Source organism: Oncorhynchus mykiss, chromosome 28, assembly GCF_057628025.1.
Source record: "Oncorhynchus mykiss isolate SJ-2025 chromosome 28, ASM5762802v1, whole genome shotgun sequence".
NCBI classification, from domain to species: domain Eukaryota; kingdom Metazoa; phylum Chordata; class Actinopteri; order Salmoniformes; family Salmonidae; genus Oncorhynchus; species Oncorhynchus mykiss.
In genome coordinates this window covers 11,862,479-11,874,867 of record NC_143049.1, presented here as the reverse complement: position 1 = coordinate 11,874,867, position 12,389 = coordinate 11,862,479, and the positions used below count along the sequence as shown (strand labels likewise).

The following is a 12,389-nucleotide window of genomic DNA, read 5'->3' as shown; positions in this document are numbered from 1 at the left end:
TTCTTTACTGACTTGCCTAGTTAAATAAAGGTTAAAACAAATCCATATCAGGTGAACTGTTTTGAAATTACAGCCTTTTTTGTATATAGTCCCCCAATTTGAAGGGATAAAAAGTATTGGGATGAGTTCACTTATGTGTATTAAAGTTGTCAAAAGTGTAGGATTTGGTCACATATTCCTAGCACGCAATGATTACGTCAAGCATGTGACTCTACAAACTTGTTGGATGTATCTGCTGTTTGTTTTGGTTGTGTTTCAGATCATTTTCTGCCCAAAAGAAAATAATGGTAAATAACAAATTATGTCATATATATATATATATATATATATATAAATAAAGGTATTCAACTGGTAAAAGTTGATTGTGATATGATTAAAGGGGAAAAATACACTTATTGGGGTGTGGTGCCTGGCCTTAGACGCATAAAGCTAGGTAGACAATGTTTCTGTGTCACCCCCCCTCAAAAGAAACACACAAACAAGCACGCTTGTACATACATTCATGAGTATTGTATTTGAGGGGTACAGCAGTACTATGTTCATTCCGCCAACATACACTACATGGCCAAAAGTATGTGCTCGTCAAACATCTCAATCCAAAAGTAGTTGGTTCCCCCTTGGCTGGGATGGCTTTCCACTAGATGTTGGAAAATTGCAGCGGAGGCTAGCTTCCATTCAGCCACATGAGAATTAGTGAGGTCGGGCACTGATGTTGGGCCATTAAGACTGGCTCGCAGTCGGCATTCCAATTCATCCCAAAGGTGTTTGATGGGGGTTGAGGTCAGGGCTCCGTGCAGGTCAATCAAGTTCTTCCACACCGATCTCAAGAAACCATTTCTGTATGGACCTCGATTTGTGCATGGGGGCATTGTCATGCTGAAACAGGAAAGGACCTTCCCCAAACTGTTGCCACAAAGTTGTAAGCACAGAATCGTCCAGAATGTCATTGTATGGTGTCGTGTTAACATTTCCCTTCACTGGAACTAAGGGGCCTAGCCCGATCCATGGAAAACAGCCCCAGATTATTATTTCTCCTCCACCAAACCTTACGGTTGGCACTATGCATTCGGGCAGGTAACGTTCCCCTGGCATCCACCAAACCCAGATTTGTCAGTCAGACTGCAGATAGTGAAGCGTGATTCATCACTCCAGAGAAGGCATTTCCACTGCTCCAGAGTCCAATGGTGGCGAAGTTCACACCACTAAGATCACCATGCACAACGATTGGCACTGCGCACGGTGATCTTAGGCTTGTTTGCGGCTTTTCGGCCATGGAAACCCATTTCATGAACCTCCCAACGAACAGTTCTTGTGCTGACGTTGCTTCCAGAGGCACTTTGGAACTCGGTAGTAAGTGCTGCAACCGAGGACAGACGATTTTTACGTGCTACGTGTTTCAGGACTTGGCGGTCACGTTCTGTAAGCTGGCGTGCCACTTCAAGCTGAGCCGTTGTTGCTCCTAGACGTTTCCACTTCACAATAACAGCACTTACAGTTGACCGGGGCAGCTCGAGCAGGACAGACATTTGACAAACTGACTTGTTGGAAAGGTGGCATCCTATGACGGTGCCACGTTGAAAGTCACTGAGCTCTTCAGTATGGGACATTCTACTGCCAATGCTTGTCTATGGAGATTGCATGGCTGTGTGCTCGGTTGTCTACACCTGTCAGCAATGGGTGTGGCTGATCTAGCCGAATCCACTCATTTGAAGGGGTGACCACATACTTTTGGCCAGTGTATCTCCTGGTTCAGACTTGCCTGGTGCTGACTAGAAACAGAGTGTCATAGTGTCACTATAAAAGTCATTTAACTGTAATAACATATCTGCTTTGATCAGGACACCAGCCCAACACTCAACGCAACCTCTCCTATTCCCAGAGAACATGCTCCCAGTCGGTTAGATACATCAGAACAGAAGTTATGACATAAACACTGGCTGTACATTAATGTAGTGCATTAACCTTGGGGGCACCTTGGACCCTAGTCTATCTCTGTAACACCCATGTGCATCACCTCCTAGTGTGTGTGTGTGTGTGTGTGGTAGGGGTGACAAACTGACTTAGGTGCACCAAGTTTGTCTCATATTGGCTTCTCTGTCAGTCATATAACTGTATTCCCTCTCACACCACCTCTCCAGCTGATCAATCCTTTGTGTAGTGGATATGTCCTCTGACAGCCCCTCAGAGCCAGTGTAATCCAGCCGCAGCCTTTCCTTAGGGCAGCTGTTGTTGTCGGGGTGAATGGGGAGACTCACCTACGTTTATAACAGTCAAGAGTCAGGATCACCGTCAGAGTGCAGCCGGAAGACCGACAGGACAGATAGGGAGTGCAGTGAGTGTTGATCCATGTGATCTGAATTTAGCTTTAAAAAGAAGCCAGTGAATGATAGATGGTCAGTAGTATTCTGAGGGGTACGGATTAGATTAAAGCAACTGTGCCAAAGCAGGCCTAGTACTGTGCTTCATAATAATCATTCTGATTCACAGTAGTGTTTTGTGCTATTGCTGTAGAAATAGTTCTGTACTTCAATAAGGCTTTTGGTGCAGTCAGTGCATGTGGAGACAGCTAGGGTGGATGGGACTCTGTGCATTGTACTAACCAGGGACAGCAGGGACACTGGAAATCAATTATCACATTCCGTGTTGACCTGGCCCCACTGAGAGGCCAGCCAGAAAAACAACAGCATGCTGGGTTAAAGCCAAGTCCATCAGCATACAGGGCTCTACTTGGGTAATAGTAAAGGGTCAAACTCCCAACACACACGCACACACACACACACACTCTCACACAGGACCAGAGAGGAACAGGGGCCTCATTTATCAGTCGTGAGTTAATGTCTCACTAAATAAATCAAAGGCATACAACACTGTATTTTTGTGTTCTCGTGAACGAGCGTTACAACCCTGTCTGGAAAACGCCCTCCATTCACCTTTTATGATAACACAAATGCCTTTGCTGTATGATTTGGAGATGTTGGAACTGAGCCACAATAGTTCCTAAAACTAAGCGCAACGGAAATGTAATCACATTTCTGTAGAGGTGTGGGCAGAATGTATTAATCTTTTGCAGTGACTTTTTCAAACTAACATTGCATGCGCCTATAGCGAGTACCAAACACTGGCCGCCGCGCATTCTGTAAGATTGAATGTCTATTCGAGCAATTTAAAAGCAAATGCTACAGCCCACACTTTTATGCAGAAGACAAATTGTTGTTCAACATTTAGTTAAATCAATACATGATTCTGTTTCTATCTCCTGCCTTGGCAAAGGCTCTGAGATGAAATAGGCTGTGATGTCACACTCCTGATAAATGGTATTTGTTGTGTTGCGGTCATAAACAAGTCAGGACATCAACCAGTCATGACATAAACCAGTCATGACATCAACCAGTCATGACATAAACCAGTCATGTCAGAAAAGGAGAGATGTCCTGCAATGTGACTATGATTAGGCCTATATAATAAAACCATTAGGAACACCTGCTCTTTCCATGACACAGACTGACCAGGTGAAAGCTATGATCCCTTATTGATGTCACTTGTTAAATCCACTTCGATCAGTGTGGATGAAGGAGAGGAGACAGGTCAAAGAAGGAATTTTAAGACTTGAACCATTGTGACGGATTGTGTATGTGTGCCATTCAGAGCTTGAATGGCACACATACACATGGCACACATACACATTAAGTGCCTTTGAACGGAGTATGGTAGTAGGTGCCAGGCGCAGCGGTTTGTGTCAAGAACTGCAACGCTGCTGGGGCTTTCACGCTCAACAGTTTCCCGTGTGTATCAATAATGGTCAACCACCCAAAGGACATCCAGCCAACTTGACACAACTGTGGAAAGCATTGGAGTCAACATGGGCCAGCGTCCCTATGGAACGCTTTCAACACCTTGTAGAGTCTATGTCCCGACGAACTGAGGCTGTTCTGAGGGCCAAAGGGGGTGCAACTCAATATCAGGAAGGTGTTCCTAATGTTTTGTACATTCAGTGTGTGTGACTATGACCATTCAACTCTCAATCTCAATGAAAGTCAGGCAGATCTCTGTGTTGTCTCTCGTTTGTCTTTTACAAGGGAGTCAATAGAAATCCCAGTGTGCTCTACTTTGAAGTTTCTTTTTAATCTCTGCCATCCTATGACATCACAGGTTTTGTAGTTCTGTGGGTTCCGAGGCACAGCCGGAAGGGGGAGGGGGGGGCTACAGGGAGGAGTCAAACCACTATGTGACCAGTGTTTTTCAAACCTCCATTGCCATGTGGATTTGCATCGTGACGACCCCCGCTCCCCATGCCAGGTCCTGCGCCCTGCTCCACCTCGTCCTCGGGGTCCATCTGCTCGCTCTTCTTCTTGACGTAGCGCTCGTACAGCACCATGACCACCCCGATGGCCCACGCCGACACCGTGCCCGCCGCGAAGATGACGAAGCCGATGGCGATGAAGAACAGGTAGTCCCACGATCCCAGGCCCTGGTGGCACCGCGACCGCAGCTGCAGCCCCAGCTCACCCAAACGCTGCCCCCGCAGGTCAGGAGGACCACCGCACACCGTCTGGCCCTCGTCTGGAAGAGAGAACACAGCACAGGTGGGGGTTAATGACATTACTTACGTAAGTCATACTGGAACTTGCATTGGTGACACAGCAGTAAAAGCCTATCACTAGCTGTAATGATTAGAGGTTTTCTTCGGCATGTCACCTGACCAGTAAAAACTCTGGGTCCTAGTCATAGGCTACACTAGTGCAGACTGTTTTTCCTGGTCAGGTCACATGACCAGGAAAGAGTGCGGGCCCTAGTAGTCATTGCAATTAGTACTGAGCCCATACAGTATTACCAAAACAAGAACAACTAATTGACACCATTATTATGATCAATTCCCTAACCCTAACTTGAGCACAACTCTTAGGACTAGGCCTGCCAAGGTTAAGACAACAGTAGTAGTTGGTTTTTCTCTATAAAAGCTGATGTGGGAAATACTCTAAGTCAGACGCATTAGTCAGCACACTGCGTACACATAATAATGATGAACATGTTCTTTGAAGTGTTGCCAGTGTTGGTGAGCGCGTAGGTTACCCACCCAGGGAAGGTGATATCAATATTATAATTCATCAAATCGAGATCTCTGGCCTGTTGAATAATTCACACACATTACATTATATCGTTTTACATAACATTCACGAGAGATGGATAACACACACACACACACACTCCCACTCCCACCAGAAATATCTTTACATTTGCAGCTATAATAAAAACTACCATGTAAGAAAACAGTACCTGCTAAATCATTTTCTATTGCTAGATATTGCTCCACTGTTGGACATAGAAGCATGAAGCATTTCGCTGCCCCTGCGACAGCATCTGCAAAACTGTGTGCGCGACCAATAAACGTCGATTTGTTTCCCTTGTCAGAAAATAACCGAACAGGAGTGACAGCCCGCTATTGGTGTGTTGTCACGTCGATATTACATCACACCAAGTTCAATGCATTTGAATAATTCAAGTGCATTTCAGCCCCTCTGGATTTCACTGGGTATATTCTCTTGTCTTTTGCGTCTGACTGGTATGGTAGTTAGCATGGCTTTTCATCTTCTAAGCTGCCTGGCACCAACAGGCTCCTAGTTGGATCATGACTAAGCCCCTCACTCACTCAGAATTTGTGAATCTCAATAGAAAAAGGGGATGTTTGTTTTGAATTTCAGAACAGGGAACTGCTATTCTGTAGCTTCAAACACCTGACTGACAGGTGACACCTATTGTACGGGGGGGGGGGGGAGAGGAAATGTGTTTTGGGATGCAAATAGTTTGATTTAGTACGTTGGTCTAATAACAGATGCTATCGATCTAATGATGCTAATACTGTGTGTGTGGCTGCCTGGATATCATCTAAAAGTCCCCGTTTGTTAGGGGTAATATTTCGGAAGAAGAAAAAAGCCTGGAATGTGCTTGCAATACTCATAGTGTTGGAGAATTTCAAAGGGCACGCTTTAATATGCTTTTGTGTTCGCAGCTTTTTGTGTTGGGGGGGGGATCTCTCTCGGGATGAGATCAAACGACTTTAGCTTTTTCTGGCTGACTGGCTGGCTCGCTGGCTCTGCTCTGTTCTGTATTCTGTGTTTCATGCCAGCAGACTTTGTTCGGCCTTATTTAGCCCAACAGAACCTGTGCAGGCAGGCTTTGTCCATACATTGTGCATGTACAGTATGGACTTTTTGAGGAAATGGAGACATACAGTATGTTGTGCTAGTTTCACTTTAGAGACATTTAAAATCCTTAAGTACAAATCTGAATGGAGCTACAGACAATGATATGTACTGAAACAGAATAGCACAAGGGAAGGGCCATAATATTTCCGATTTACATCAAATGAATATTTAAGTGTTCCATTGTGGAAATCCACACCATATATTCTTGATTTGCCTTAGCCTACACCACAACTGAACCTTTGCTCTCCGTCTTTGATTGTTTAATTAAAGGCAGGGCAGATGCATGACCCAGTAAATAAGGGGGTACATAACTACCCATGGAGTTAGGGATAAGGGATAACAACAGAGACAGGCCGAGATTTCCTGTTGCCTCCAAAGACATTCCATTTTGTCTTCAGATGCCCTGAGAGTTTAGAAACAAATATAGCAGCACAGATGTGTGACACACACAGCACTACACGTGGAACTGTCCTCTGACCTAGCTAGCCTCAGACCTCCTGACACCACTACAGTAGCACTCCTTTCAATAATACAACACGCTACCCTCCTCTTCCCAGTGAACATGAAGTACTCCTTCCACTTCCTCTACTTAGCTAGAGTTCATTCTCTCCCCAAGGCATGGAAGCCCCCGGGCCACACTCTCACCCCCCTTTGTGGCCGACATCAAAGGAGAGGCTTCCTCTCCCCGTCCCGTCCGCACACAACGCTATTCCTAGCGTCTCTCCGTATATAACTACTAACTACAGGCAGTATGCTAATCTTCGGGAGGCGAGACAGCAGTGGAGAATCTGTTAGTTGCTTCTGTGAGTTTTTCTTCCCTTCTTCCGTCTATCAATGCATTATTTCTAAGCTGCAGAGAGAACGACAGGCGGTGCCTCTCAGAACAGGTGAGATCCAGGCGGCTGATGGTGACGATCAAAAACACAGCATCTCTATACACCTTCTGTCCTTCTGCTTTATACCCCCCCCCCCCCCCCCCCCCCGGAGCGAGTCCCCTGTGTGTGTGTGCATGTGTGTGTTCTCCCTTTCTGGGAGCTGTGACTGGAAGGGACTCCGCTCCAAATGAAAGCAGACAAAGGAAATAAGCAGCAAGTAGAAGAGCTCTTACAGGACTAGTTTAGGATTCTACCTGAGCTGCAGAGGAGAGGAAGACGAGCTGGTCTGTGTGCGCATTTGATGAGGGATGCCTGTTAGTAAGTGTATCATGGTGTGACAGGCTCTTGCTCAGCGAGATGCACTATAAATACAGTTGAAGTCGGAAGTTTACATACACTTAGGTTGGAGTCATTAAAACTCGTTTTTTTTAACCACTCCACAAATTTCTTGTTAAGAAACTATAGTTTTGGGAAGTCGGTTAGGACATCTACTTTGTGCATGACACAAGTCATTTTTCCAACAATTGTTTACAGACAGATTATTTCACTTATAATTCACTGTATCACAATTCCAATGGGTCAGAAGTTTACATAGCCTAAGTTTACTGTGCCTTTAAACAGCTTGATAAATTCCAGAAATGTATGTCATGGCTTTAGAAGTTTCTGATAGGCAAATTGACATCAATTGAGTCAATTGGAGGTGTACCTGTGGATGTATTTCAAGGCCTACCTTCAAACTCAGTGCCTCTTTGCTTGACATCAAGGGGGGGGAAAAAAAATCAGCCAAGACCTTAGAAAAATAATTGTAGACCTCCACAAGTCTGGGTCATCCTTGGGAGCAATTTCCAAACGCTTGAAGGTACCACGTTCATCTGTACAAACAATAGTACGCAAGTATAAACATCATGGGACCACGCAGCTGTCATAACGCTCTGGAAGGAGACTGACTGGTGCTGACTGGTGCACTTCACAAAATAGATGGCTTATGAGAAAGGAAAATGATGTGGATATATTGAAGCAACATCTAAAGACATCAGTCAGGAAGTTAAAGCTTGGTCGCAAATGGGTCTTCCAAATGGACAATGACCCCAAGCATACTTCCAAAGTTGTGGCAAAATGGCTTAAGGACAACAAAGTCTAGGTATTGGAGTGGCCATTACCAAGCCCTGACCTCAATCCTATAGAAAATGTGTGGGCAGAACTGAAAAAGCATGTGCAAGCAAGGAGGCCTACAAACCTGACTCAGTTACACCAGCTCTGTCAGGAGGAATGGGCCAAAATTCACCCAACTTATTTTGGGAAGCTTGTGGAGGGCTACCCGAAAGGTTTGACCCAAGTTAAACAATTTAAAGGCAATGCTACCAAATACTATTGAGCGTATGTAAACTTCTGACCCACTGGGAATGTGATGAAAGAAATAAAAGCTAAAATAAATAATTATCTCTACTATTATTCTGACATTTCACATTCTTAAAATAAAGTGGTGATCTTAACTGACCTAAGACAGAGCATTTTTACTAGGACTAAATGTCAGGAATTGTGAAAAACTGAGTTTAAATGTATTTGGCTAAGGTGTATGTAAACTTCCGACTTCAACTGTAGCTACCCTTTTAAGTATTGCTACATCCCAAAAAAGCAGGGAATACCACTCCAAACTGAACAAAGCCTAAATCTGATGTACAGTACATTAGCCTGTCAAGATACAAGAATACAACAGAAAAAGAATAAATTCTTATTCAAAACAAATGTTGTTGCATAGTGTAACCGACTGGATTTGAACCCAAGTCTATCACGCACAACAAGACTGTTAGTCCACTGAGCTAAAGGCCTAAGGCACTAACTGAAGTGTTCAAGTCTAAGGCAAGGTTACTGATCACATGAGTGTGGTTGCATGAGGCACGTTCGTTACATATAGGCATATACACGGAGTATACCAAACATTAAGACCACTTCATAATATTGAGTTGCACCTCCCGCCCCCCTTTTGCCCTCAGAACAGCCTCAACTGGATGGGGCATGGACTCTACAAGGTGTCGAAAGTGTTCCACAGGGATGCTGGCCTGTGTTGACTCCAATGCTTTCCACAGTTGTGTCAAGTTGGCTGGATGTCATTTGGGTGGTGGACCCTTCTTGATACACACAGGAAACTGTTGAGTGTGGAAAACCCCAGCAGCGTTGCAGTTCTTGAAACAAACCGGTGCGCCTGGCACCTACTACCATAACCCGTTCAAAGGCACTTAAACATTTTTGTCTTAACCATTCACCTGCTGAATGGCACACATACACAATCCACGTCTCAATTGTCTCGAGGCTTAAAAATCCTTCTTTAACCTGTATACATCCCCTTCATCTACACTGATTGAAGTGGATTGAACAAGTGATATCAATAAGGGATCGTAGCTTTCTCCTGGATTCATCTGGTCAGTCTGTGTCATGGAAAGAGGAGGTGTTCATGTTTTGTATACTCAGTGTAGTTTGTTGATTGAAGTGTTTCCGGTTGGTGGGGCATGTGCAGGTGGACCCAGGCGGAGATTCACTGGTCATTTCACGTCTAGACACTGTGGGTTTTGGGATTAGGCCTTAATTGCATGTTATTTGATTGTCTACAATTGCTGTTTCAAAACGTATCCTAGGCCCCGTGATGCAGGCAACCGCGCATGAAATGTATGCAGTAAAGGAATACAGGTAACTGCCAAAATAAAGGAAACACCAACATAAAGTGTCTCATTAGGGGGTTGGTCCACCACGAGCCAGAACAGCTTCCATGTGCATTGGCATAGATTCTACAAGTGTCTGCAAACTCTACTGGAGGGATGAGACACCTTTCTTCCCCGGGAAATTCCATCATTTGGTGTTTTGTTGATGGTGGTGGAAAATGCTGTCTCAGGCATCGCTCCAGAATCTCCCACAAGTGTTAAATTGGGTTGAGATCTGGTGACTGAGACACACACACACTTTAAATGCTCATTTGAGACCCCTCTTTCAAACTCACTGAGATCTATTTTTTTTTAGCCATGGTAGCCAAAATAATGTGCAACTGGGCATTTTTATACATGACCCTAAGCTTTATAACTGTCTTAAATGTCTTAATGTTGAGGTGTAGCAGACCTCATTCATGAACTCATAATGAAACACGTATTGAGGAGATCCAGAATGCACTTTGTGCACCAAACAAGATCAGGCTTAGAGTCCTGAAGAAGAACCCACTGAAGAACCTGAGATTTTCCCATAAATCAGCAGCTTACTTCTAAACTGCTGAGACCAGGACAGATGGTGCCTCTCAAAACAGGTGAAATCCAGACGGCTGATAGTGACGATCAAAGGGACTGAGCTCATAGCTTAAAACACAGCATGTGGTTGTGAAAGTGAAGTGCTTTCAGTGAGCATTTCAGGAGTATGAACACCCTAAAACAAGTAAATAAGTAAATCAAATCAATGATGAGAGAATAGTCAGATTAACTGATAATGGACACAGACATGGTGGTGTAGCAAGAAGATTGGCTTGCTGTGAACTAAGAGGTTGTGAGCTCAAATCCCAGGAAAGGACAAGTTGAAAAAGTATGACTGTATAAATGAACATGCACAATGTCAGTGTTGGTCAAATACGTAACCACAAAGAATAGATCAAATGTCATAGTTACATATTCTCTCTGGATGTGCATACAGTTTTACCTTGAAACTTGAATCCCTCAACGTGGATCCAAAGACAGAGGTCTTCATTGTCGCAGTCACAGCTCCAGGGGTTCCCGCTGAGGCCGACAGAGCGCAGGGTGGGCAGCCCGATGAGAGAGCTGATGTTGAGCACCGTCAGGTTGTTTCTACTAACGTCCAGCACCTGCAGCGCCGAGTTCTCCGCGAAACTGTCTGGGTGAATGTCCGACAGGCCGGGGTTGTCCGTCATCCTCAGCATCACGAGGCTGGACAGCGGCCCGAACGTCTTGTCCTCTATCCGCGTCAGGGTGTTGAAGGACAAATCCAGGTAAGCAAGTTTCCGCAGGTTACCGAATGTGGACTCCGAAATCTCCGTCAGTGAATTGTTGCTACAGTCCAAATACACCAAGTCCGACAGGTAGTTGAGCTGAAGCGGCGGTAGCTCAATGATGCGGTTGTTGGAGATGATGAGCTGCCTCGTGGAGAGCGGCATTTCGGTGGGGAAGGTGGTGAGGTGCTGCCCGGCGCACTGGACCACCAGCTGGTCATCGCACACGCAGCGTGCCGGGCATCCCGCCGTCAGAGCCGGGGACGGGGCCACCCCCATGACGAGGATCAGCAGAATGATGAGCCGCAAGGATTGCTCGCTGGGCTGCGGGGCAAGACCCATGACACCGCCAAGGGCTTCATCAATTCCGTTTGAACAAACCACCCACTGGGGACAGACGTCAGTTCAACGTCTAGTTTTGATTTACATTTGTTTGGTAATTGAAATCCACAAAAAAGTTACCATGTCATTCGATTAAGGTTAAAAGTTGGATGAAAAAAATACGAAATCCCCTTATGCTGATGACTTTTGGCAAATCCAATCAGTTTTCCACGTTGATTCAAAGTCATCACATATAATTTTATGGTTGAAATGACATGGAAACAACGTTGATTCAACCAGTTTTTGCCCAGTGGGCACACCGTCGCATTCTTCATTGATAGCATATGTCCTCTGACAGTTATCAGTTAATGTTAATGCTATTAACCAGGCCTATTTAAAATTATCCAATTATAGTTACCTGATATTGAGGTTTGTTGTTGGCCACTTGTCCTCGCAAGTTGTCATTGTAGTTCATTCCGAGAGTCGCCTCACGTTTGGGTTTTCGCGCGTATTCATTATCGTGGGCATGCGGGACTCAAGACGCCCGAGCTCTCCACTCAGTTCCAATTCTCTGGTATTCGATTTGGTCGATTAGAACATTTTTCCTCCAGTATCAATCATTTTTTGCGTAACAACTGCCATTTGAACTCACTATGCAGGAGAGTTCATTGGCGCGTCGTAATCAAGTGTTATAATGGTATTTTGGTCTCCTGCAAGTGTGGTGGAGTGACTGCCTTCTCTGAAACTGAGCCACGAATGAGAAGGTGGGCGATTTGGTGTGCTCACTGCTCACGCGTTGCATTGAGTGTGTGGGGAGAGAGAGGAGCTCAAGGAAGCATAAACAACTGGAGTCAAGCTGTCACAAAAACTAGAAGAGGTTACCTAATTCTACCAATGTACCCAAAGCGTTCTAGAAATAGAATGCCTAAGTTGTAGCCAATTGCGACACTATAATGACCCAACATAATACTCCATTTATCTCAGTTTAATAATAATAATAATTAATTACAT

At 44.8% G+C, this 12,389-nt stretch overlaps 1 protein-coding gene across 2 annotated transcripts; it reads right to left on the bottom strand.

Annotated features, from left to right (window-relative positions):
• Positions 1-493: 493 nt before the first annotated feature.
• LOC110508528 (leucine-rich repeat-containing protein 52) lies at positions 494-12,187 on the bottom strand. 2 transcript variants are annotated; one of them, XM_090225366.1, is made up of 3 exons: positions 11,797-11,973; positions 10,751-11,381; positions 494-4,560 (listed from the first exon to the last, which is right to left on the bottom strand). In XM_090225366.1, the coding sequence occupies exons 1-3, from the start codon at positions 11,851-11,853 to the stop codon at positions 4,214-4,216; spliced, it is 1,035 nt and encodes a 344-aa protein (XP_090081492.1). In that variant the 5' UTR covers positions 11,854-11,973; the 3' UTR covers positions 494-4,213. The 2 variants fall into 2 exon arrangements, with proteins under 2 accessions (XP_090081492.1, XP_036822877.2); XM_036966982.2 differs by having other exon boundaries at positions 10,751-12,187.
• Between the last annotated feature and the right edge of the window lie 202 nt (positions 12,188-12,389).

Bases quoted from the DNA above. Each gene is read 5' to 3' on its own strand.
- LOC110508528 (XM_090225366.1), bottom strand. From the start codon at position 11,853: ATGAACTACAATGACAACTTGCGAGGACAAGTGGCCAACAACAAACCT. The intron at 11,382-11,796 runs GTAACTATAATT...CTTGCCCCGCAG, and splicing joins ACAACAAACCTCAATATCAG to CCCAGCGAGCAATCCTTGCG. The intron at 4,561-10,750 runs GTAAAACTGTAT...TCTCTCTTCCAG, and splicing joins TGAGGGATTCAAGTTTCAAG to ACGAGGGCCAGACGGTGTGC.